Source organism: Natator depressus, chromosome 12 (assembly GCF_965152275.1).
Source record: "Natator depressus isolate rNatDep1 chromosome 12, rNatDep2.hap1, whole genome shotgun sequence".
NCBI lineage: Eukaryota > Metazoa > Chordata > Testudines > Cheloniidae > Natator > Natator depressus.
This window is the reverse complement of record NC_134245.1, coordinates 1800274-1827898: the sequence shown is the minus strand read 5'-3', so window position 1 is coordinate 1827898 and position 27625 is coordinate 1800274. Positions and strand designations below refer to the sequence as shown.

General features: G+C 46.6%; 1 protein-coding gene across 2 annotated transcripts in view; it reads right to left on the bottom strand.

Annotated features, from left to right (window-relative positions):
- Window positions 1–6280: 6280 nt before the first annotated feature.
- RFWD3 (ring finger and WD repeat domain 3) overlaps window positions 6281–27625 on the bottom strand; it is a 63726-nt gene continuing 42381 nt past the window's right edge. For both annotated transcript variants that reach the window (XM_074968318.1, XM_074968317.1), the window contains exons 9-13: window positions 23708–23858; window positions 20516–20692; window positions 13712–13926; window positions 10681–10898; window positions 6281–7877 (exon numbers count right to left, since the gene is read on the bottom strand). In XM_074968318.1, coding sequence (XP_074824419.1) covers window positions 7734–7877; window positions 10681–10898; window positions 13712–13926; window positions 20516–20692; window positions 23708–23858 — 905 coding nt within the window. In that variant the 3' untranslated portion in view covers window positions 6281–7733. The remainder of the gene's footprint in view (window positions 7878–10680; window positions 10899–13711; window positions 13927–20515; window positions 20693–23707; window positions 23859–27625) is intronic.

The following is a 27625-nucleotide window of genomic DNA, read 5'->3' as shown; positions in this document are numbered from 1 at the left end:
TTAGGCTTGAATAGAGACTGGGAGTGTCTAAGTCATTATGCAAGGTAACCTATTTCCCCTTGTTTTTTCCTACCCCCCCCCCACTGTTCCTCAGACGTTCTTGTTAAACCCTGGATTCATAGAATCATAGAATATCAGGGTTGGAAGGGACCCCAGAAGGTCATCTAGTCCAACCCCCTGCTCGAAGCAGGACCAATTCCCAGTTAAATCATCCCAGCCAGGGCTTTGTCAAGCCTGACCTTAAAAACCTCTAAGGAAGGAGATTCTACCACCTCCCTAGGTAACGCATTCCAGTGTTTCACCACCCTCTTAGTGAAAAAGTTTTTCCTAATATCCAATCTAAACCTCCCCCATTGCAACTTGAGACCATTACTCCTCGTTCTGTCATCTGCTACCATTGAGAACAGTCTAGAGCCATCCTCTTTGGAACCCCCTTTCAGGTAGTTGAAAGCAGCTATCAAATCCCCCCTCATTCTTCTCTTCTGCAGACTAAAAACAATCCCAGCTCCCTCAGCCTCTCTTCATAAGTCATGTGCTCTAGACCCCTAATCATTTTTGTTGCCCTTCGCTGGACTCTCTCCAATTTATCCACATCCTTCTTGTAGTGTGGGGCCCAAAACTGGACACAGTACTCCAGATGAGGCCTCACCAGTGTCGAATAGAGGGGAACGATCACGTCCCTCGATCTGCTCGCTATGCCCCTACTTATACATCCCAAAATGCCATTGGCCTTCTTGGCAACAAGGGCACACTGTTGACTCATATCCAGCTTCTCGTCCACTGTCACCCCTAGGTCCTTTTCCGCAGAACTGCTGCCTAGCCATTCGGTCCCTAGTCTGTAGCGGTGCATTGGATTCTTCCATCCTAAGTGCAGGACCCTGCACTTATCCTTATTGAACCTCATCAGATTTCTTTTGGCCCAATCCTCCAATCTGTCTAGGTCCTTCTGTATCCTATCCCTCCCCTCCAGCGTATCTACCACTCCTCCCAGTTTAGTATCATCCGCAAATTTGCTAAGAGTGCAATCCACACCATCCTCCAGATCATTTATGAAGATATTGAACAAAACCGGCCCCAGGACCGACCCCTGGGGCACTCCACTTGACACCGGCTGCCAACTAGACATGGAGCCATTGATCACTACCCGTTGAGCCCGACAATCTAGCCAGCTTTCTACCCACCTTATAGTGCATTCATCCAGCCCATACTTCCTTAACTTGCTGACAAGAATACTGTGGGAGACCGTGTCAAAAGCTTTGCTAAAGTCAAGAAACAATACATCCACTGCTTTCCCTTCATCCACAGAACCAGTAATCTCATCATAAAAGGCGATTAGATTAGTCAGGCATGACCTTCCCTTGGTGAATCCATGCTGACTGTTCCTGATCACTTTCCTCTCATGTAAGTGCTTCAGGATTGATTCTTTGAGGACCTGCTCCATGATTTTTCCAGGGACTGAGGTGAGGCTGACTGGCCTGTAGTTCCCAGGATCCTCCTTCTTGGTGCTGGAAATGGCTCACCTTGATTATCATACACATTGTAAGGAGAGTGATCACTTTAGATAAGCTATTACCAGCAGGAGAGTGGGGTGGGAGGAGAGAAAACCTTTTGAAGTGATAAACACCCATTTTTTCATGGTCTTTGTGTATAAAACATCCTCACTGCATTTTCCACTTTATGCATCCAATGAAGTGAGCTGTAGCTCACGAAAGCTTATGCTTAAATAAATTGGTTAGTCTCTAAGGTGCCACAAGTACTCCTTTTCTTTCTGAGAGAGTAGTAGTTGTTACAAAGTATTGCTTTGAGAACAGACTGTCTTAGGATGTACTAACACAATTAGCAGCCAAAAACGAAGAGAGCTCCCTCTTAATTAGTAATACCCTGGAATTTAAACTATGGGGAATCAAACTCATGTGATTTTAATACAGAACTTCTTTAATATGATCCAACATAATCCCCCTTTTGACACTAAGATTTATAATGGTCAGTGTCACTTTCTATGTAGCCTATTCAAGAGAAGGTACTGTGAGGCAATTTGAGTTTGTGATTTCATTTCATCCCACATACATGATCCTAGTGATGTATCTTTACTACAAGGTTCTGGGGAAACAGGCAAGGTGAAGCACACCCACTTTTGAGGAGTCCATTCGATACAACCTCTAGTGTCCAATAGCTTCCCTCCCTCCCCAGCCCACTGGCTCGAGGTCAGGGGTAGCCAGAAGGATCCCATGTGTAATATGGGGAGTGGGCTAACCTTCCATACCTTTGCCTCCAGAGACTGTTGGTGTGCAATTTTGACAATTTCCCCAATTAACAGGTCTGGTTTTACAATGCTAGGAACATACTGCATCCATTTGTACTGATAAGTATCAAACAGTGGTTTTTTTTCTTCTTCTTTGTTTTTGTATTAGGCTGTCCTGTAGCTGAGCTTAATTCGGGAGATGGTTGCGGCAATGGAATTTGAAGGTCTCTCATGCCCTTGACCAGCACTTCAAAATGTCTGTCTAGAAGTAGAGGGTTGGGACGTGGTGGATTGCCCTGGTGTCTGTCGTCGTCTTGGCTGACCTTCCCAAGGTTTACAGCGTGGCACAGGAGTCCTTGAGAGTATGCAAGGCTGCATCCGTGGTGTTCACAAAAAGTTTGTCCTCAAAAGGTAAGTCCTCGGTCCTGGCCTGGATTTCCTTGGGGAAGCCAGAAAGGTGGAGCCAAGAGGCCCTCCGCATGACTACTGATGTGGTGATGGAGTGAGAATCGTGTCTGCAGAATCCGATGATGCCTGCAAGGCAGTCCTGTCAATCAGGCAACCTTCTGAGATGCTTGTTTTGTATTGTTCTTTTTTGTCTGTTGGGAGATGCTCAACAAACAGGCATCTGTGCAAAAATGTTGTCAGTGTATTTGGCTAATAGCGTGGAGTAGTTAGCAATGCATAACTGAAGAGTCACTGAGGAATAGGCTTTTCTACCAAAACAGGTCAAGGCGTTTCCAGTCTTTGTCGTAAGGGGTGGTATGAGCCAGGTGTTTTTCCCTTTGATAAACTGCTTCCACAACCAGTGAGTTTGGGCTAGAGTGAGTGAAGAGGAACTCAGCCCCTTTTGCTGGCACATAATACTTCTTGTCTGAACGTTTACAAGAAGGTGGGGCCATGGTCAGTGTCTGCCAGACCGTTTTTGCCAGGTCCATAATGGCAGAATTAATAGGCAATGCAATCTTGGCCATAGAAGGGGAATGGAGAATGTCAGTGAGCTTATGCTGTGTCTCTGGCAGCTTTTCTACGCAGATGCCTAGGGAATCAGCCATATGCTTGAATAGGTCTTGGAAAGATTTAAAAGTTGTCCCCCAGTGTGGGGGGAGGCATGATTGTGTCCTCCGGGGATGATGAAGAAATATGGGTAGGAGGTAGGATGTCACCCTCTATTAAGTCCTCATTGCCCTCATGCTCCACCCCAGCAACTTCAGGGGAGGCTGGGGCAACCAGTGAGGTAGATTTAGCTGATCTTGGTGTTCTGGACCTGGATTGCATGGAAGGGCTGAATATTATGAGCCCTGTACAGTGCCCACAGGTCCCAGTATGGCCAGTTTGGAGGGAGGGCCATTGGGGGGGCATCCATTGAGGGGGTTGCCACACTGTGGGTTGTAGCCCTGAGGTTCCAGGTTTGGGCGATGAATGACATGGGGTCCCCATCCCTACAGCCACTTCATAAATGATCTGGAGGATGGTGTGGATTGCACTCTCAGCAAATTTGCAGATGATACTAAACTGGGAGGAGTGGTAGATACGCTGGAGGGGAGGGATAGGATACAGAAGGACCTAGACAAATTGGAGGATTGGGCCAAAAGAAATCTGATGAGGTTCAATAAGGATAAGTGCAGGGTCCTGCACTTAGGATGGAAGAATCCAATGCACCGCTACAGACTAGGGACCGAATGGCTAGGCAGCAGTTCTGCGGAAAAGGACCTAGGGGTGACAGTGGACGAGAAGCTGGATATGAGTCAACAGTGTGCCCTTGTTGCCAAGAAGGCCAATGGCATTTTGGGATGTATAAGTAGGGGCATAGCCAGCAGATCGAGGGATGTGATCGTTCCCCTCTATTCGACACTGGTGAGGCCTCATCTGGAGTACTGTGTCCAGTTTTGGGCCCCACACTACAAGAAGGATGTGGATAAATTGGAGAGAGTCCAGCGAAGGGCAACAAAAATGATTAGGGGTCTAGAGCACATGACTTATGAGGAGAGGCTGAGGGAGCTGGGATTGTTTAGTCTGCAGAAGAGAAGAATGAGGGGGGATTTGATAGCTGCTTTCAACTACCTGAAAGGGGGTTCCAAAGAGGATGGCTCTAGACTGTTCTCAATGGTAGCAGATGACAGAACGAGGAGTAATGGTCTCAAGTTGCAATGGGGGAGGTTTAGATTGGATATTAGGAAAAACTTTTTCACTAAGAGGGTGGTGAAACACTGGAATGCGTTACCTAGGGAGGTGGTAGAATCTCCTTCCTTAGAGGTTTTTAAGGTCAGGCTTGACAAAGCCCTGGCTGGGATGATTTAACTGGGAATTGGTCCTGCTTCGAGCAGGGGGTTGGACTAGATGACCTTCTGGGGTCCCTTCCAACCCTGATATTCTATGATTCTATGATTCATCCCCCTCATCACTTGAGGGAGGAGGGGCTGAGCCAGCAGGTGTAACTGAGACTCATGGCTGGTCTACCTGGGGTGCCATCTGTGCTGAAGAGAGGCATGCCCGGGGTGGAGGCAACGAAAAGGTCTGCCTGGCTAACTAAATGCTGCAGCACCGGAAAGTTAGGTGCAGGCATAGGAGGCACACAGATGTTAGTCAGCATCTGTGCTGCCAGTGCTGCGGGCTTGCTGTAATATACAGGAACAGCAGGTGGCACCATAGCACTGCTCCGTGCCAAGGACTTCAGCTCTCTAGGCTCTGAGGGAACAGGCAGCCACGGCAAAACTAAGCCTGTCTTAGAGCTAGGCTGCACCAGGTCTTTTGCTCCTCGGGTTGCCTCTGCACTGGACGGACCCAGCGTCACGTGGTCCAAGACTCTGCATGCCGATGGTACCACGGCAGATTTAGTGGTCAGATGGCGCTTTTTGCATGGCGATTCTCCCTGTGGGGAGGAGTGAGACCGCTTCTTTGTTTTCATGGGGGCTGGATCCTTTGTGCTCATCTTAGAGGAGGATCCCATGTCCGACATGGCAGTTGGTGAGTGAGCGAGCTGGTGGGGAGGGGTCCCCTGCTCAGGGTCAGAGGCAGGACGCAGGGATTCTCCATAAGCATCCGTTTGAGCTGGAGTTCCCTAGCCTTTCTGGTCCTTGCCGTTAACTTTTTGCAGCGGTGGCACTTCTGCATAACGTGAATCTCCTCCAGGCAGTGAACACACTGGGAGTGACCATCAGAGACTGGTATTGATAGTCTACAGGTGAGGCAACATTTAAAGCCTGGGGAGCCAGGCATAACCATTTGAAGAGAGTCTGATTGTTTTTTTTTGTTTTAACCAGGAAAGGGAAGAGACAGTAACCCCCCAGGGAACAGGAAGAGGTAATTTCAGGAAAAAAAAGGAAAGGAAAAAGTATTCTGAGGAAGATTATTCTGAGGCGCTGCTGTTGTTCCGACCGAAGCCAACAGCGGCAAAGAAGGAACTGGGGGATGGTTGGCTGCGCGCGATACCCACTCAGAGCAGCGTGTGCATAGCCAACCAGGGCACTGATACCTTAAATCTCCAACTAGAAGCACAGGGGTGCTCGAACACCTAAAAGTGGAGCACCCACAGGGACATTCCTCGAAGAAGACTACCATCAATTGTCCCTCTAGGCAGCTGTCCATGCCTTCAGATTTTCCTGTACAATCCCCAATCATTTCTATGATATCGTTTTGCTTTGTCAATATAAAAATCTGCAGCAAAATTGAAAGACGGAGGTCAGCGTAAGACAAATTGAATTGATATGGAAGCCACCACAGGGGACTCAATTTTCATTTTACATTCACTAGAAGCCTCTAATAGTAAATATACTTGAAACTCCCACATCCAACCTGGAAGTCCTATCAGATGTAGGGATCCTTGCCAGAGTACACGGAGCCTTGTTTATATTCATCTAGATGGAAGCACATCTCTGCAGCACACATTTCACAAGGTCAGACAGTTACATCAGCAGAAGCAGGGTTCTATAATGATAAATGCTTTATTTTTCACATCACATAAAAAGAGGAACAAAATATCACACAAAAATAGATACAATTAAATGGAGATGTGTATATTTTACATTATCTTGTTTTTAAAGAGAAGACTCAAAGAAAATTCATATCCCTGTAAGTTTTAGAAAGGAAAGTTGTTCTGTGGATTTAATTAGCGACACACTGGATCTGGTAACAGAAAAGATGCCGTTTACACAGGCTTCATGCAAGGAACAGTGCCCAGGGACAGGTTCCCCATGCAGGGAAACTGTCTTGCAACTTGTGTAACATTCTTGATAGTTTGTCTTTGGCAAATACAAACATGAAATGTAAATCATGTTCATCCCCAAGTCAGAAAATGAAATGTCCTTACTCACAGGAACACATATGGGCTGAGAATCAGTCTGCACACTTGGCACTCAAACCCTTGGATCACCCCCCACCCCACCAACTCTTTATGGGGAATTCTGGTTCAGACTCACATCTAGGATGTGAAGAATTGTGCCACAGACAAGGATGACTGGGACCATTCTGTGACCCTCTGGTGAATCAAACCTCAGGAAATCCAACAGTTTTTATTACATTTGGTACAAAGCAGCCAACATTTTCTCTTTCTTGCTTTTCAATTCAAATGCTGTTCAGCCACCTGAACCTTAGGCCAGGTTAACATGAATTGCAACTAGCATCAAACAGCACAAAAAAGTCTCCCCACCCCACCCTATTGCCAACTTTCTCCAGACAAAAGACAGTTCTACGATGTTTGGACTGGGCTGCGCCTAAAGAGGAGGCAAGGTTCATACTATATGCATATGAAAATGCAGAAGAGAAGTGTTCTCACTCCAGTCCCAAAACTATCTTCTCCATGGCAAAGACTAATGGCATAGAGTTGGCTTTACCTGATTGATGGAAAAGCCCCACCAAGCTTGTTTTGCCCAGAAGCCTCAAAAAGCACATAGGAACAGCTGAGTAAGTCCTTTACAGGACATGTCCACAACATTCCTGGGAAAATGCCCATCTAAGTACAAGGTAGCAGCCAAACTGCTACTTAAAGGCTCTTTCATCACGGAGCAAGGGGAAGAGGACTGCAAAGTACAAGGGGAGTCTCAGAAATTCCTTTCCTTTGGGTCATTCTCTGAAGTGGTTTGCAAGTCCCAGCACTGTGTTAATGCTGGGTGGGGGTGGGGGTGGGGAAGAGAGAGAGAGAGAGAGTTATAACACTGTGCAGCTGGAGACAGGCCAAGAGTGAGCACTGCATTGAGGCAGGCTGCCAGTTTGCCTGAGAATAGAAAAAACTGACCTTGGGATCAACTGAAGGAATAAGGACAGATACAAATTAGGGTCGGGGAGAAAAGACAAAGACACCAGTGCTCCAGTTCCTGAAGGCACCAACACGAGAGATGCTGTGGCAGTTCCTGCCCCATTAACAATTCAGGCAGGAAAGCAGAGCCTGGGGTTGTGCTGTTGTGGTGGGATAGCAGAGAATTTGTTGGAATTGGTAGTTTGTTAGCAGCACATTTTGGAAGCTCCTCTCTGCGGAAGGCTTACAGAGCCTTTTTCAATCCCACTTGTAGAGCTTCACCACCTTCTCAGTGAGAGTGGCCAGGAAGTTATTGCGGTTCACCGTGAAAGGGCAGATGTCCAGCACAGGTAGGTCAGTTTGTAGCTTCTGCAGTAAGGAGCCACTTCCAGCATCCCAAACCTGTGAAGTACAAAGGGTCAGGCACCATGGTGCTCTCCTCCCACTCAGTCTTGGTTCTAATGCTGTTGGTGGGAAGGAGCCCCTCCTCAGAGAAACATCCCAGCTAGCTCAGCCATTTTCCAACACCTTCCCCAGCCAGGAAAGACTCACTTCTGAGCCACTAAGCTTGCCATTAGCCTCCTCTCGGGAAGGTCAGATAATCAGGGACATAGAATCATAGAATATCAGGGTTGGAAGGGACCTCAGGAGGTCATCTAGTCCAACCCCCTGCTCAAAGCAGGACCAATTCCCACTAAATCATCCCAGCCAGGGCCTTGTCAAGCCTGACCTTAAACTTCTAAGGAAGGAGATTCCACCACCTCCCTAGGGAACGCATTCCAGTGTTTCACCACTCTCCTAGTGAAAAAGATTTTCCTAATATCCAACCTAAACCTCCCCCACTGCAACTTGAGACCATTACTCCTTGTTCTGTCATCAGCTACCACTGAGAACAGTCTAGATCCATCCTCTTTGGAACCCCTTTCAGGTAGTTAAAAGCAGCTATCAAATCCCCCCTCATTCTTCTCTTCCGCAGACTAAACAACTAACTCAGGGAAAATGGAAAGTGGGCAAGGCTGGTCATTTGTGATGAGGCAGTCTGAATTCCGCTTTTAAAAGTTTTTCTTAAAATATGTCCCATGGCTCAGTAACCCTGTACAACAAAGTTCCTTTAGCTTGCATATATAAATGCAACACTTACTACTGCAAAAGTCATCTTCCAGACATGAACCAAATATGGCCAGTACTGCCTAAGTCCTACCAAAAACCCTGTGCTTCCCTAGAGTATTCCTGTTCTTTGATATAGGACTAGGTGTACGGGTAACAGAAGATCTATAAATCCACGTAATTTAGGAATATTACATGCTTCATTAAGAAAAGATCTCTATTTATCAATAGCGTGTGTGTGTTCTGGTTACTCTTATTGGAAAGAATTTTAGTAATACTATTTAATGCATTAAAAAAAAGCTTGTGCACAGATTTTGCAAGGGGAGGGGATTTAAGTTAAACTGATTTTTCCTAACCCCCACCACTGCTTTAATAATAGGATATGGAGCCTCTCACTTCTGTGACTAGTTTAATTTCAGCCTGGGTTCACTGTGACTATGAGCTACCAAGTTTTTAAGGTCAGGCTTGACAAAGCCCTGGCTGGGATGATTTAGTTGGGGATTGGTCGTGCTTTGAGCAGGGGGTTGGACTAGATGACCTCCTGAGGTCTCTTCCAACCCTGATATTCTATGATTCAGCCTGTGGGAGATAATGGATTGAGATGTACCAATTTCCCACCTGGTTGGGATCTACAAAGCCACCTGGCAGCAGTAAGAACCCTTGTTGTTTGTTTCATAGATATTAAGGTCAGAAGGGAACATTATCATCATCTAGTCTGACCTCCTGCACAATGCAGGCCACAGAATCTCACCCACCCACTCCTGCGATAAACCTCTCACCTATGTCTGAGCTATTGAAGTCCTCAAATCATGGTTTAAAGACTTCAAGGTGCAGAGAATCCTCCAGCAAGTGACCCGTGCCCCATGCTGCAGAGGAAGGCGAAAAACCCCCAGGGCCTCTTCCAATCTGCCCTGGAGGAAAAATTCCTTCCCGACCCCAAATATGGCGATCAGCTGAACCCTGAGCATATGGGCAAGATTCACCAGCCAGATACCCAGGAAAGAATTCTCTGTAGTAACTCAGATCCCACCCCATCTAACATCCCATCACAGGCCATTGGGCCTATTTACCATGAATATTTAAAGGTCAATTAATTGCCAAAATCATGTTTCAGAGAAGACATGGAGAATGAACCATCTTCACTCCTAGAGATGATCCCTGCAAGTCAGTGTTTAGAGACAGTGGCAGGGCAATGTGGATGAAGCACTATAGCTTCTTGTGCTGTAACTGTTCTGTGGCTCGAGAACAGTCGTCTCCAACAGCTGTTAAGCCAGCTTTCCTCATTTTATTGCTCCCAAGGAAGGCTGGATGGACCAATTCTCTATCACACCCCTTATGTAACAAGAGGTTTGCTTTGGGGCTGTAGCCATAGCATTTTAAACATAGCTAAATGCCAAGGTACACTCTTACCTTGGAGGCTGAAGTCCTCCTTCAACCTCAGAACAGACACCACACAGATGGCAGCAGTACAAGTCTTCCTCCACTGTCCCCTGCCAACCTGTCTCAACCCTAACCTGAAGAGACCACCTCTAGGAGGGAAGTTCACTCCCTGGTTTCCATAGACCAGATCATAAGTGATGTTGCGACTCAACAGGCTTGAACTCTTCCCTGTGAGTTGGTATTGAGCTAGTGTGCCAGCATGCTGCTCCTGTAAGTGGCACTGTACCGGCCGGGTACCATTTGTACAATAGGACATTTTCTTTGAAGGAAAGTGTTAATTCCTAGGCCCTTGCCAGAGTCTATCATGGCTAATTACATTCTGCCTACCTACATTCCTCAAGTAGGAAGCAGGCACAAGTTCACTACAGGGGCAATCTGCCTATATTTAAATTAACTTAAGGACACAGCATCTAGTTTTGTGCATTACTGGTTTACAACCTAAAGCAGTATCTCTAAATTGCCAGGGAGTTAGCCAGTCCCACAAGCAAAGTATGGAAAGTTAATGTACACACACACAAACACCTCCCTGCCCACTCACCTGTTACCTACAATGCAAATTCCATCACACTGGATTTAACAACATGGGACAGATAAGATTTCTCTCCTAAGCACTGCAATAAAACGCTGCCTGATGAAAATGAAAGGAAAAAAGAAATACCATGGCAGAGTTTGAGGCCTCATCGCCAGCGCACACCAAGATGCTGCCATCCTCTTCTGGACTCTGAAAGATGGCATTTTTGGTCAGCAGTTTGCAGGTGGGCCCAGCACTGAATGTCTGAACTGGGTGACAGGAGCAGACCATGTCGACAGATGCATCCGTCAGTTGGCTACAGGACAGTTCCATCACCACACAATGCAGGCAATTGTTGCTCTTATCTGTGGGATGTAGACAAAGGGTAACTCCACTGACAAGCTGAGTCACTTGCCAAATACAGGTTTCAGAGTGGTAGCTGTGTTAGTCTGTATCAGCAAAAAGAACGAGGTGTACTTGTGGTATCTTAGAGACTAACAAATTTATTTGAGCATAAGCTTTCATGGCTAAAACCCACTTCATTGGACGCATGCAGTGGAAAATACAGTAGGAAGATGTATATATACACAGAGAACATGAAAAAATGGGTGTTGCCATACACGCTATAATGAGAGTGATCAATTAAGGTGAGCTATTATCAGCAGGAGAAAAAACAAAACAAAAACCTTTTGTAGTGATAATCAGGATGGCCCATTTCCAACAGTTGACAAGAAGGTGAGAGTAACAGTGGGGGGCAGAAATAAACATGGGGAAATAGTTTTACTTTGTGTAATGACCCATCCACTCCCAGTCTTTATTCAAGCCTAAGTTAATGGTGTCCAGTTTGCAAATTAGTTCCAATTCAGCAGTCTCTCACTGGAGTCTGTTTTTGAAGTTTTTTTGTTGTAATATTGCCACTTTTAGGTCTGTAATCGAGTGACCAAGGAGATTGAAGTGTTCTCCGACTGGTTTTTGAATGTTATAATTCTTGACGTCTGATTTGTGTCCATTTATTCTTTTACGTAGAGACTGTCCGGTTTGGCCAATGTACATGGCAGAGGGGCATTGCTGGCACATGATGGCATATATCACATTGGTAGATGTGCAGATGAACGAGCCTCTGATAGTGTGGCTGATGTGATTAGATCTTATGATGGTGTCCCCTGAATAGATATGTGGACAGAGTTGGCAACGGGCTTTGTTGTAAGGATAGGTTGATAGAGATCTTGTAGTTGTTTGTCTCTGTCTGAGGGGTTGGAGCAAATGCGGTTGTATTTTAAAGCTTGGCTGTAGACAACGGATCATGTGGTGTGGTCTGGATGAAAGCTGGAGCCATGTAGGTAAGTATAGCGGTCAGTAGGTTTCTGGTATAGGGTGGTGTTTATGTGACCATTGCTTATTTGCATGGTAGTGTCCAGGAGTAGATCTTTGTGTGGACTGGTCCTGGCTGAGGTCGATGGTGGGGTGGAAATTGTTGAAATCATGGTGGAATTCCTCAAGAGCTTTTTTCCATGGGTCCAGATGATGAAGTCGTCATCAATGTAGCGCAAGTAGAGTAGGGGCGTTAGGGGACGAGAACCTCTCAGACAAAGACAAACACCTACAAGATCTCTATCAAGCGTTCTTACAACTATAATACCCACCTGCTGAAGTGAAGAAACACATTGACAGAGCCAGAAGAGTACCCAGAAGTCACCTACTACAGGACAGGCCCAACAAATAAAGTAACAGAACGCCACTAGCCATCACCTTCAGCCCCCAACTAAAACCTCTCCAGCGTATCGTCAGGAATCTACAACCTAACCTGAAGGACGATCCCTCACTCTCACAGATCTTGGGAGACAGGCCAGTCCTTGCTTACAGACAGCCCCCCAACCTGAAGCAAATACTCACCAGCAACCACATCCCACACAACAAAAACACTAACCCAGGAACCTATCTTCGCAACGAAGCCTGTTGCCAACTCTGTCCACATATCTATTCGGGGACACCATCACAGGGCCTAATCACATCAGCCACACTATCAGAGGCTCGTTCACCTGCACATCTACCAATGGGATATATGCCATCATGTGCCAGCAATGCCCCTCTGCCATGTACATTGGCCAAACCGGACAGTCTCTACGTAAAAGAATAAATGGACACAAATCAGATGTCAAGAATTATAACATTCAAAAACCAGTTGGAGAACACTTTAATCTCTCTGGTCACTTGATTACAGACTTAAAAGTGGCAATATTACAACAAAAAAACTTCAAAAACAGACTCCAATGAGAGACTGCTGAATTGGAATTAATTTGCAAACTGGATACAATTAACTTAGGCTTGAATAGAGACTGGGCGTGGATGTGTCATTACACAAAGTAAAACTATTTCCCCATGCTTATTTCCCCCCCACATACTATTACTCTCACCTTCTTGTTAACTGTTGGAAATGGGCCATCCTGATTATCACTACAAAAGGTTTTTTTCTCCTGCTGATAATAGCTCACCTTAATCGATCACTCTTGTTATAGTCGGTACAGCAACACGCATTTTTTCATGTTCTCTGTATGTGTATTTTTTTATATTTATATATATATATATATATACACACACACACACATACACACCTTCCTACTGTATTTTCCACTGCATAGATCCGATGAAGTGGGTTTTAGCCCATGAAAGCTTATGCTCAAATAAATTTGTTAGTCTCTAAGGTGCCACAAGTACTCCTTGTTCTTTTTGCCAAATACAATTTTCCCCACTGTACAATAGCCTCTTCAGGAAAGGGCCAGAACTAAGCTGCAAAGAGACTAGAATCCTAATACAAACCCACTCAGGGTCACCACAGGGATGGAAGCCCTAGGCAAGAGGAACGGTCCATTTGCAGCCAGGCATACCAGGCTTCTCCTCCCAACCCCACTCTCAGCAGCATCTCTTTTGTATATGTGCAGCCACACAGAAAGCTCTACTGTGTCCAAGGAGAAACATGGTACTAGTGTGCTATCCAGGCCTTCGCCTCTGAAAAGTAAAAGCATGATTTCTGCTATGCTCTCAATTCCCTGAGGCACCAGCATTCCAAAGCTACCACCAAACCCTGGCACCTCGCAGGGGCTTATGTGGCAGGGCAGAATTACGGCAAACTGATAAAAGCGCTGCATAAAGGGTGTTGTACTTGCACACATTTACTTACTAGGCCTGTAAGTTGCAAGGCAGTGCCGAGTGCTGATTTCAGTCTGAATATCGATGCAGCCTCCAGGCTCTAGAGGCAGATGGTGAGGCCGGTAGGAGTTGGTGGCCTTCTGTTCCCAAAAGCAGCCTCCTTCTAAGGTCCCAGCTATTACCCCACCGTATGGCAGTGTGGTGGAGGCCATTCGGGGCAGGTAGGACAGGGACACCACAGGACACCTGAAAGGAGAATTTGCAAGAGCGTAACGCCAGCAGTTATAACAATAGAATACCAATTTAAATTTATTAAATATTTGTGGATGTTCTTCTACATTTTTAATATTGATTTCAATTACACAGAATACAAAGTGCACAGTGCTCACTTTATATTGCTATTTTTGATTACAGATATATGCACAGTGATGAACCAAAAAATAGCATTTTTCAATTCACCTCATACAAGTACTGAAGTGCACTCTCTTTATCGTGAAAGTGTAACTTACAAATGCAGATTTTTTTTTGGTTAAATAACTGCACTCAGAAACAAAACAGTAAAACTTTAGAGCCTGAAAGTCCACTCAGTCCTACTTCTTATTCTGCCAATCTAAGACAAACAAACAAGTTTGTTTACATTGACGGGAGATACTGGTGCCTGCTTATTTACAATGGCACCTGAAAGTGAGAACAGGCGTTCGCATGGCACTTCTGTAGCCAGCGTTGCAAGGTATTTACATGCCAGAAATGCTAAACATTCATATGCCTCTTCATGCTTCAGCCACCATTCCAGAAGACACTTCAACGCTGATGCTTGTTAAAAAAATAATGCATTAAATTTGTGACTGTACTCCTTGGGGGGAGAATTGTATGTCTCCTGCTCTGTTTTACCCATATTCTGCATAGATTACATATTACAGCAGTCGCGGATGACGACCCAGCACATGTTCGTTTTAAGAACACTTTCACAGCAGATTTGACAAAACGCAAAGAAGGTACCAATGTGAGATTTCTAAAAATAACTACATCACTCAACCCAAGGTTTAAGAATCATAGAATATCAGGGTTGGAAGGGACCTCAGGAGGTCATCTAGTCCAACCCCCTGCTCAAAGCAGGGCCAATCCCCAATTAAATCATCCCAGCCAGGGCTTTGTCAAGCCTGACCTTAAAAACTTTTAAGAAAGGAGATTCCACCACCTCCCTAGGTAACGCATTCCAGTGTTTCACCACCCTCCTAGTGAAAAAGTTTTTCCTAATATCCAACCTAAATCTCCCCCACTGCAACTTGAGACCATTACTCCTTATTCTCTCATCTGTTACCACTGAGAACCGTCTACAGCCATCCTCTTTGGAACCCCCTTTCAGGTAGTTGAAAGCAGCTATCAAATCCCCCCTCATTCTTCTCTTCTGTAGACTAAACATCCTCAGTTCCCTCAGACTCTCCTCATAAGTCACGTGTTCCAGTCCCCTAATCATTTTTGTTGCCCTCCACTGGACTCTTTCCAATTTTTCCACATCCTTCTTGTAGCGTGGGGCCCAAAACTGGACATAGTACTCCAGATGAGGCCTCACCAATGTCGAATAGAGGGGGACGATCACGTCCCTCGATCTGCTGGCAATGCCCCGACATATACATTCCAAAATGCCATTGGCCTTCTTGGCAACAAGGGCACACTGTTGACTTATATCCAGCTTCTCGTCCACTGTAACCCTTAGGTCCTTTTCTGCAGAACTGCTGCCGAGCCATTCGGTCCCTAGTCTGTAGCGGTGCATTGGATTCTTCCGTCCTAAGTGCAGGACTTTGCACTTGTCCTTGTTGAACCTCATCAGATTTCTTTTGGCCCAATCCTCCAATCCTATCCCTACCCTCCAGCATTTCTACCTCTCCTCCCAGTTTAGTGTCATCTGCAAACTTGCTGAGGGTGCAATCCACACCATCCTCCAGATCATTTATGAAGATATTGAACAAAACCGGCCCCAGGACCGACCCTTGGGGCACTCCACTTGAGACCGGCTGCCAACTAGACATGGAGCCATTGATCACTACCCGTTGAGCCCGACAATCTAGCCAGCTTTCTATCCACCTTAGAGTCCATTCATCCAGCCCATACGTCTTTAACTTGCTGGCAAGAATACTGTGGGAGACTGTGTCAAAAGCTTTCCTGAAGTCAAGGAACAACACGTCCACTGCTTTCCCTTCATCCACAGAACCAGTTATCTCGTCATAGAAGGCAATTAGATTAGTCAGGCTTGACTTGCCCTTGGTGAATCCATGCTGACTGTTCCTGATCACTTTCCTCTCCTCTAAGTGCTTCAGAATTGATTCCTTGAGGACCTGCTCCATGATTTTTCCAGGGACTGAGGCGAGGCTGACTGGCCTGTAGTTCCCAGGATCCTCCTTCTTCCCTTTTTAAAAGATGGGCACAACATTAGCCTTTTTCCAGTCATCCGGGACTTCCCCCGATCGAATCTGAAGTGTCCTCCAAAATCTGAGAGGGACAAGGTATGGAGCATACTTTTAGAAGTCTTAAAAGAGCAAAATTCTGATGCGGAAACTACGGAACCCGAACCACCAAAAAAGAAAATCAATCTTCTGCTGGTTACATCTGACTCAGATGATGAAAATGAACAGGCGTTGGGTCCACTCTGCCTTGGATCATTATCGAGCAGAACCCGTCATCAGCATGGAAGCATGTCCTTTGGAATGGTTTTTGAAGCATGAAGGGACATATGAATCTTTAGTGCATCTGGCATGTAAATATCTTGCAACGCCAGCTACAACAGTGCCTTGTGAAGACCTGTTCTCACTTTCAGGCGACATCGTAAACAAGAAGCAGGCAGCATTATCTCCTGCAAATTGTAATCAACTTTGAGTGATTGGCTGACCAAGAAGTAGGACTGAGTGGACGTGTAGACTCTAAAGTTTTACATTGTTTTTTAAACCACATAATTCTACATTTGTAAGTTCAACTTTCATGGTAAAGAGATTGCACTACAGTACTTGTATGAGGTGAATTGAAAAATACAATTTTGTTTTTTACAGTGCAAATATTTGTAATAAAAAATATAAAATGAGCACTTTACACTTTGTATTCTGTGTTGTAACTGAAATTAATATATTTGAAAATGTAGTAAACGTCCAAAAATATTTAAAATAAATGATATTCTATTGTTGCTTAACATCACGATTAACTGCGCAATTAATTTTTTAAATCGCTTGACAGCCCTACAATTTATTCCAGTGCTTAAACCACCCTGACATAGTTAGGAAATTTTTCCTAATATCCAACCTAAACCTCCCCTGCTGCAATTTAAGCCCAGTGCTTCTTGTCCTAGCCAAAGAGGTTAAGGAGACCAATTTTACTTGAAAATGGTTATGTCCCCACTCAGTCTTCTCTTTTCCAAAGTAAACAAACCCAATTTTTTTCCAATCTTCCCTCGTAGATTGTTTTCCAGATCTTTAATCATTTTTGTTGCTCTTCTCTGGACTCTCTCAAATTTGTCCACATCTTTCCTTAAATGTGCGGCCAGAACTGGACACAATACTTCAGTTGAGGCCTAATCAGTGCAGAGTAGAGCAGAAGAATTACTTCTTGTGTCTTGCTTATAACACTCCTGCTAATACATCCCAGAACGATGTTTGCTTTTTTTTGCAACAGTGTTATACTGACTCATATTTAGCTTGTGGTCCAATATGACCCCCAGATCCCTTTTTGCAGTACTCTTTCCTAGGCAGTCATTTCCCATTTTGTATGCGTGCAACTGATTTGTCACACTAAGGGGAGTACTTTACATTTGTCCTTATTGAATTTCATCCTATTTACTTCAGAGTATTTCTCCAGTTTGTCCAGATCATTTTGAATTTTAATCCTATCCTGCAAAGCACTTGCAACCCCTCCCCGCTTGATATCGTCCACTATCTTTATAAGTGTACTCTCTGCGAAATCTAAGTAACAGATGAAGTATTGAACAGAACCAGACCTAGAACTGATCCCTGTGGTACCCCACTTGATATGCCCTTCCAGCTTGACTGAACCACTGATAACTACTCTCTGGGAACAGTTTTCCAACAAGATATGCACCTATCTTATAGTAGCTCCATTTAGGTTGTATTTCCCTGGTTTGTTTACGAGAAGGTTACGTGAGACAGTATCAAAATCCTTACTAGAGTCAAGATATACCACATCTACCGCTTCTCCCCATCCACAAGCCTTGTTACCCTGTCAAAGAAAGCTATTAGGTTGGTCTGACATGCTGACTGTTACTTATCACCTTATTATCTTCAAGGTGTTTGCAAACTGATTGCTTAATTATTTGCTCCATTATCTTTCCAGATATTGAAGTTAAGCTGAGAGGTTTGTAATCCCCTGATTTGTCCTTTTCCCCTTTTTATAGATGGGTACTACTTTGCCCTTTTCCAGTGCTCTGGAATCTCTCCCGTCTTCATGAGTTTTCAAAGATAAGATAAATTGCTAATGGCTCAGATATCGCCTCAGTCAGCTCCTGAAGAAGTGAGACACTTGGCACTGATCACAGCACTAATCCCCAGGACCTAAGCACAAGAATAGCAGCCTCTGGAAGTCATTTACACAATACTACTCAACCTTTCTCGGTTATCCAATGCTAATTTTGGCTAAGATTCCTGTACTTCCCCACATCTGAACTAGCAAGGGTGAAAAAATCCAGAGAGATAATGATCTTAGTGTTTCAGGCCTTATGGAACAACTTTCCTCTATGAAAAAAAAAGAAAAAGCAGTCCCATAATTAGGGCCCTACCAATTTTACAGCTGTGAAATACATGTCACTTGCCTGTGAAATCTATCTCCCCAAAATCAGCTGGACTGGTTAGGGACAGGACTTGTCCTTCCCCTGCACGCCTGTTATCGGAGGGAGATCGGATGAACCTCCACAGGCAGCGCAGAAGTGAGGGTGTACCACCCTCACTTCTGCGCTGCAGTAGCCCCAGAGCTAGGCTCCAGGCTTCTACCTGCGTGCCCCCCCCCATGGCTCTGGTCGAGGCTGGGGGCTGCCAGGGCTCCAGCTGGGACTTGGGGCTTCCACCCCTGGGGCTCCTGTCCGGGCTCAGGGACCTGGGCTGGGGGCTACCACCCCCCACAGCTCCAGCCCCCGCAGCTCCTGCCTGGGCTCTGGGTGCTTGAGCTCCCTCTTACCCTCCCCCCCCCACCATGTCTCCGGCCCAGGGTCAGGGACCTGAGCTGGGGGCTGCCACCCCTTGAAGATCCAGCTCAGCTTGGGGCTTCACCCCGGCCTGACTCCTTTCCGAGCTCCAGGGCTGCTGCTGCTGCTGCCGCCGTCTGTCCCCACCCCACCTCTTGGCGCTCAAGCTCCGGGGCTTCCGCTCCCTCCTCCCCAGGGCGGCTGCCTGCCCCCGCATGGCTCTTCCCCCGGGCTTAGGAACCTTAGCTGGGAGCTGCCACCCAGGACTTGGGGCTTTTGCCCCGCACAGCTCCTTCCCTGACTCCGGGCCACCCAGGTTCAGGGCTTCTGTCCCCCCTTGGGGCTCCTGCCCGGGCTTGGGGCTTCAGCCCCCGTAGCACCTGCTGGAGTTCGGGGCTTCCATCCTTGGCTCCTGCCAGGGCTGGGGCACCCGTTTTTCAAATTGTCCAGGGCCCCTGGGCATGGGCCCCATGGACCCATGCGTTAATCCAGTACTGGTCCTGACTAGCAGCTAGGAGCCCCTAGTTGGGGCGATCCCAGAAACACTGGGGAGATCAGACCTACCTCCACCTCTGGGAGTCTCCTCCAGATGCAGGAAACTCAGCAGCAGCTGCCTTCAGAACTGGGCTCTGAAGGCAGCACAGACGTGAGTATAGTAATCCTGTAACCCCTCTACAACAGCTTTGGGATCCCCCCACAATCCTCTTTTAGACCAGGACCCCACAGTTACAACACCCTGAAATTTCAAATGTAAACATCTGAAATTGTGAAATTGACTAATTTTAAGACCCTGTGGCCATGAAATTGACCAAAGTGAACCCTGAATTTGGTAGGGCCTACCCATAATGACGGACACGTAGACATGCTATGTTCCAGGACTGTGGGTAACAATTTACTAATCCTTTAAGAGGTGATCACAAATCAAAAGGCTGCAATGCCCAAAGAAGACCTTGCAAACACTTTAAAAAGACCTGCTCCACCATGGAACTTACGGGAGCATCAGAGCCAAAACACTAAGGGAACCCTGAAGAAAACTATTTGTAGTTTGGCACTATTCCTGTGTGCTGTGTACTGGCTCTCCCTGGGAAAACCTTTTGTATGCCACTACGCATATACTCAGAACATGTCTCTTAACGTGTTTAGGAACCAAACAACTTGTCCCTGCTACCTATGAAAAAGAGGAAAGTAGGGAGGAAGAACGTAATTAGTCACATTAACCTTATGCCCTTCCCAGAGTCTAATACCTTACACCAGTAGAAGTGCAATGTTGTGAAGAACATTTAATAGCACTCAGAGGCTCAAACTCAAGTTTCCTGGTATAAGACTTCTCAGCATGCTCCAGCCATTGGCAAGCATGGCCTGTTTTAGTGTCCAAACTACACCACACAGCTCCCAGGGAATCCTGACCAGACATCTGTACTAACGTTTAATTCTCAGATGCAGAACTGCAGAGGTGACAGTATCTCAGATTGTTCCATCCCTGCTCCTAGTTCTGAATCTGCCCTGGTTAAGCCATGAGCCAATATTTTTACAGCTTACCGTTAATGTGCACAAAAGATGCTCTTTAATCAGGCAGTTATACTCACCTGTTTAAGACGCTACATTTAACTGGCAGTACACTTGTGAAATTCTGGGATAGAGACTGTGAAATCATACCTGGACTTCTGAGGGGCTAGTTCCTGGACATGAGAGCTTGTGTCCCTTAGATCATACACCAGGATAGAGCCATTGACAAGCCCAGCATAGATATAGTTGGTATCATCAAGGCACCAGCAGCAGCTCCAGACAGGGCGGCCGGCATTGTATGTCTGGACCACAGTATTTGTTGTCAAACTGTGGAGAGAAAGGAATATAGTGACAATGCAAACTTATACCGTGGGATGAGAAGACTCAGTGTAACACACCCAGCCAACAAGTCTAGAATAAATCTCTGCCTAAGGAACTGAATAGGAGGCTGTTCCCCACTACAGATTTTAATCCCCATAGTCCAGAAAAGAATCTGAAGAATATAGATAGTATATCACTGTGAAACTGTCAAGTATAAAGATTTAACATTCCACCAAAGCATATACAGATGCTGAAAAAGGTAAAATAACTCCTTCTCTCCGACTTTTTGGTCTGATCCTGGGGAATAAAAATCACTTTATATTGGCTGCAGGGATAGGAGTTTCAGACTGAGCTCCTAATTGCTTTGTTGGGAGAGCAGGGTTAAATTACTTGTCTAGAAATAGTTAAGAGGAGAACGCATTGCACTGTGGTCCCAGAATACTGTATTTTCCAGAAATTAGGAGCCTCATTCATTAGGATTCTTCTCCCTGCTTAGTTATTCTCTTCTGCCTGTTTATCTGAGAGTGCTCAAGTTCTGAGAAACAGCATTTAACACCTAAAGGAACTGATTTAAGCACGTGTTAGAGAGCAAATAGGGTAAACAAAACAGTATACGTACATACACACACAAATATGAATGTCAAAAAATTCTTAACAGTTTGCAGAACGCTGTCATTGGGGGAAGTGTATGCTGTGTTTGGGACAAGGCAGAGGAGCTGAAACAGCAGCCGAGGCTGGAGTCACTGAAGAAACTGGAAATTAAAGTGGATTTTGCATGGAGGGATGTATCAGAGACATGTGGCAAATTGAGATCCAGTAGGGATGAAAGATAGAGATGATATCAAAAAAGGGAATCTGTAGAGTTATTTCACCCAAGACACCCACAACAAATATTTTGCACAGAAGGAACCACCTGGGGGCGGGCGGGGCGGGGCAGGAGGTCAGGTGACCCTGATGAAGATTCTAATAGTTAGGAACCAGACGGCAGTGATTTATGCAGAGAACAATGTACCAGAACAGGAGATGTAACAAAGGACAAAACACATCCTGGAGAATTATTAGGGATACGCAAATGGCAATAAGTGATTAGAAAAGGGAGGCTGACACAGTCAAGCAACCTCAGGGACCAATGCAGGGAAAGCGAAGAGTAGGTTGAAGCAGGCAATCTTCTGAGAGAACATTCTGGTATCAAGCAAAAGTGAAGACTGGATACAACTTGTTAGAGACCAACTGATGGACGTATCAGTAGTGTAAAGAGGAAGGTTTGGGTATCAAGCATTGGTGTAAATTCTGTGATGAGTGGCAACTACTTGCATTAAACTGTCTCCATTTATGCAAGAGTACCAACCTTACAGGCTCAGAACTTACACACTGGCTTTGAAGTAGGCAGGAAGGAGTAACTTGTTTAACTCAAAAATATCTGACATATTCCACCATATAGACAATAGGAATGGGAAAATTAGAATTAAATTAATCTTTTATTGCAAAACAACTCTACTTTAATTATGTATACAGGTACGCCATGAGCATGAAGAACTGGAAGAGACATCGACCTCACAACCTAGAGGGCAGCCTGTCCTAACTGAAAAGAGAAACGTAAGTCGAGTAGCACTGGATCTCAAGATGTTTAGTCAGCCAGTGAGAAATACCGATATAGGTAGTATGGAGTAAGGAGATAAGGAGTGACAAAAACCCCCAACACCACAATACTCAATGGGCATCCGCTACAGACCAGGACTGGAGGAATCCCACCTATCCTGTGGGATTCCTCTACCCCAGGGGTGGGCAAACTTTTTGGCCTGAGGGCCACATTGGGGTTCCAAAACTGTATGGAAGGCTGGGTAGGGAAGGCCGTGCCTCCCCAAACAGCCTGGCCCCCACGCCCTATTTGCACCCTCCCTCCCACTTCCCGCCCCTTGACTGCCCCCCTCAGAATCCCTGACCCATCCAACCCACCCTGCTCCTCGTGCCCTGACCACCCACTCCCAGGTCCCCTGCCCCTAACCTCCCCCCCATCCAACCCCCCGCCCCGCTCCCTGTCCCCTGACTGCCCCAACCCCTATCCACACCCCTGCCCCCTGGGACTCTCACACCTATCCAACCACCCCCTGCTCCCTGTCTCCTGACTGGCCCCTGGGTCCCCTCTGCCCCTTATCCAACCCCCCCGCTCCCCACCCCCTTACCATGCTGCTCAGAGCACCAGGACTGGCAGCCATGCCGCCGCGCAGTCTAGGGCACTGGGGCAGGCTGGAGGCTCTTGCAGCCCTGCCATCCAGAGCGCTGGCAGCACGGCGAGCTGAGGCTGCGGAGGATGGGGGGACAGCAGGGAAGGGGCCGAGGGCTAGCCTTCCCCAGCTGGGAGATCAAGGGCCAGGCAGGACAGTTCTGTGGGCTGGATGTGGCCCGCAGGCTGTAGTTTGCCCACCTCTACTCTACCCCAACATGTCCTTTTAAGTCTCCCAGCACAGCTGTAGAGATGTATTGTTCCTACATTAGTGGAACAGCAGTTCTCAGGAGTGCTGCTTAGTGCTCTTTCCATGTGCTTCAGCAGTGTGCAGCTCAACCTTGATTAGAAGTTTCAAATCAGAGCAACCTTCTGAGGAGTAGGGAACAGACAGAGGAAAATAGTAAAAACCTTGATCCTAGATCAAAGAGAATCAAGCAGGTAGTAAAAGTCACACTAGCAGATAATGTTACATCTGTGCCACAAGATACAGCTGATCTGTGCTGGCTTACTTTCAAAGCTGTACCCAACAGAGATGCCACAGAGGAGGCACCAGGAAAAGGTAGGGACATAATCCCTCCTTCATTAAAGGGATGAGGAAGTGAGAACAATTCATTAGGATAATGCCCACATTCCAGAGGACGGATGAAGTTCAAACTGAGATCTGTTCTCAACTCCCTGCGAGAAAGAAAAAATGGGTGCTCCAAAGCGCACACAGAGGTGAGCTAGAGATAAAGCCAAACCTGGAAAATGTGAAGGGCAGATAGGGTTGGCTGCCCCTGTTTAGCAGCACACACCTGGTAAGTTTGAGCGTATGGTCCAAAGCAGCAGACAGCAGCAAGCCATCTGTCCGATTACTGAAGGCCAGTCCCCGGATCTGCTTACTGTGGATGGGAATGTACTGACTGCTCTTCAGGTTGGCAGCACTTATCATCTTAAAGCCACAACCTGTCATGAAGAAAGGACAAAGCTGATCATTCAGATACTATGTATGCTGGTGACTACATCAAGTTATTGGGGTGTCTGATTTTAAACTATGGTCTCACTTCAGAGCTACAGTATTTATGCTGAACTTGTGGGGAGAAGTGTGCACAGGAAGGGTGGGTATCTTGTTCTGGAGATCAATCACTACAGAACTCCTTTTTCTGCTCCTCCACGCATTCTGGTCAGTGTGACAGAACTCATGAGAATTTCAGCATTAGTATCATAATCTGTCAGTTGCTCTCGACATTCTAGCCAAATTAAACAAATCCCAATGTTCAGTGTGGCTGGAGTGCTTTGAAAGTACATCATCATCCTGTATAGAATAGTTACAGGTAAACTGTTCACTTGTACTCTAGAAATGTCACTATACAGAGCTGCATTCCGATATTACTGAGCCAGAGAGCTGTCCCTATATAGAAGCTAAGATGACTAAGGTGAACTGAGAAGTTGTTCAGAAAGAGGAGGAAGTTACTCACCTTTGTCCAGTAACTGACTCTTCGAGATGAGTGTCCCTGTGGGTGCTCCACTCCAGGTCAAGGTGCATCCCTGTGCCTTCGATCGGAGATTTTCACAGCAGTTCCCATATGGGCCTCATGCACTGTCAGTGCTGGAACAGCACGTGCATGGCCCAGACTCCTCAGTTCCTTCTCTACAATGGAGCCTGCTCCAAACTCCGAAGTAGAGGGGAAGAGGGTGGATAGTGGAGCACGCCACAGGGACACTCATGTTGAAGAGCATCAGTTACTGCACAAGGTGAGTAACCTCCCCTTCTCCTTTGAGAGACGTCCCTGTGGGTGCTCCACTCCAGATGACTGAAAAGTAGTATCTCTTATGATGGTCGGGACTGCGGATCTGGTAAGAAAGTGGTTGATAAGACAGCTCGACCCAGTTGGGTGTCTGATGAAGGACCATGCATGAGAGCATAACGTTTAGCAAACATAAAGGTCCGACGCCTGAGTGGCTGCCTTGCATATGTTGGAAAGCAGGATGTTGCGGAGAAATGCTATGGAAGTGGACCGGATCTAGTAGAGCAGTGGTTTTCAAACTTTTTTCCTGGTGACCCAGTTGAAGAAAAGTGTTGATGCCCGAGACCCAACAGAGCTGGGGATAAGGGGTTTGGAGTGTAGGGGTGAGGGGTAGGGGGTTTGGGGTGCAGGAGGGGGTCAGAGCTCTGGGGTGCAGAAAGGGGCTCTGGGTTTAGGGGGTGCTCAGGGCTGGGGCAGGGGATTGGTGCGCGGGCAGCTCCTGGTCAGTGGGGTGCTAAGGCATACTTCCTGCCTATCCTGGCACCGTGGACCACACTGCGCCCTGGAAGTGGCCAGCAACAGGCCCGGCTCCAAGGTGGAGGTGCGCAAGTGGCTCCATGCAGCTCTCACCCGCTGGCACAGTTCCCCCTCCCCCCGCTCCCATTGGCCAGGAGCCAGTGCTTGGGGTGGGGGTAGCGTGTGGAGCCCTGTGGCCCACCTCCTGCCTAGGAGCCGGACCTGCTGCTGGCTGCTTCCAGGGCACAGCGCAGTGTCAGAACAATTAGGGACTAGCCTGCCTTAGCTGGGCAGCACCACCAATGGGACTTTTAATGGCCCGGTCAGCAGTGCTGACCGGAGCTGCCGTGACCCAATGGCTTACAGTACTGGGTTGCGACCCACAGTTTGAAAACCACTGTAGTACAGTGTGCCTTGATTGCCACAGGAGGTTGGACTCATTTCAATTGGTAACTGATGTATGCAGTATGATATCCATTTGGATAGTCTCTGGGTGGAGATCGCTTTGCCCTGAGATTGTTGAGCGATAAAGAGCCTAGGGATCTGTCTAAATGGCTTTGTTCTATCATGATAGAAGGATAATGCTCTACGAACGTCAAGCATGTGCATTGCTGCCTCAAATACATTAGCATGTGTCTTTGGGAAGAATGTTAGTAGGTGAATAGGTTCATACAGGTGAAAAGATGAATGCATCTTAGGAAGGAATTTAGGATGTGTACAAAAGTGTAACTTTGTCTCTGAAGAAGGTAGTATGCAGAGGTTCGGCCATCATTGCTCCGAGTTCCCCCATGCGTCTGCCAGATGTAAATGCCACTAAGAAAGCGGTTTTCATGGATAGGTGTAGAAGGGAGCAGGTAGCCAAGGGTTCAAAGGGTTTGTACATCAAAGCTGTGAAGACCAGGTGTAGATCCCATGGCTCAGCCTGTGGTCTTATGTCGGGTAGAGCGTTTGGATACCTTTGAGGAATCTTTTGGTGACAGGATGGGAAAAAAAAAAAACAGTGGTGTTCTCCACCTTGTAGTGAAATGTTGTGATTGCAACTCAGTGAATCTTTACCGAGCTAAGAGAAAGGCCGGCTACTTTGAGTTCTAGAAGGTAGTCTAGTATCAGTGGAAGGGGGTGGAAGCTGGAGGGGTGTGTCTGGCAGAACATCAAGTGATGAACCATTTCCATTTCCGCAGAGAGGTAGTGAGCATGGAGTGTGTCCTGCTGTGTAATAAAACTGCATGCTTAGAACAAGTCCAGGATAGTTTCTCATTAGAGAACCATTGAGTAGCCATGCTTTGAGGTGGAGCATCGCTATGTTTGGGCGATATAACTGGCCCCTGCATTGTGATAGTAGGTTGGGGAGTGGGAGAAGCAACACTGGGGGACGGACGGACGGACATCCTTGTTAGAAAGGGGTACCACGGTTGCCTGGGCCATGTCGGAGGTATTAGAATGACCTGGGACTTGTCTTTCCTTATATTTTGTACCACTCTGTACAGAGGTATTGGTGGGAATGCATACAGCAGTGTCGAACCAAGTGATCATGAATGCCTCTCCCAGAGAATGCTTTTCCAGACCTGCTCTGGAACAGAATGTTAGACACTTCTTGTTGATTGCAGTTGCGAAGAGATCCAGTTGGGGATAGCCCCAGCTCTGGAAAATGTCGTGTAGAGTGGTGTCATTTAGCTCTCACTTGTGATGGAGGGGAAAGGATCGACTGAGCTCATCCTCTGGGTGTTCTGAGAACCTGGGACATGTGAGGCTGAAATGTGAATATTGTGTTGGAGGCACCAGTTCCAAAGTTTTATAGCCTTAGTGCACAGGAAGTGGGATCGAGCTCCCCCTTGTCTGTTTATGTAAAACATACATTAGATGTTGTCGGTCATGACTGATCTTGTAGTTCTTGATGAGGGGAAGAAAATGGAGGCAGCCATTGCAGACAGCTTGGAGCTCTAGGTTTATATGAAGTGTGATTTCTTTAGAAGACTGGAGGCCTTGAGTCGTGAGATGGTCTATGTGTGCTCCCCAACCAGTGAGGGATGAATCTGTCATTATGATAATAATGGAGGGAGGATCCTGCTGGAAGGGGACCCCAGAACACAGTTTGAGAGGAAGGGTCCACTATATGAGCAAATCTTTGACTTTTGAGGGGATAGTTAGCAGTCTGCTTAGTCTGTGCACTTTGGGTTTGTAGACTGTGGCTAGCCAGCCCTGTAGGCATCGCATGTACAGGTGTGTGTTCATGACAATGAATGTGCATGCAGCCACGTGGCCTAAAAGTTGTAGGCAGTCTTGAGTGGTGACCTGTGGGCTGCTCCTTACCCTCATGATGGAGGTTGCTCAGTGTGCAAAATCTGTCCTTTGGAAGTGATGTGAGACCTGTGGTGGAATCATGATGGGCTCCTATAAAGTCTAATTGCAGGGTAGTATGTAAGGTAGATTTATGTTTATTTGCAGGCCAAGGCTGTGGAAGCAATGTAC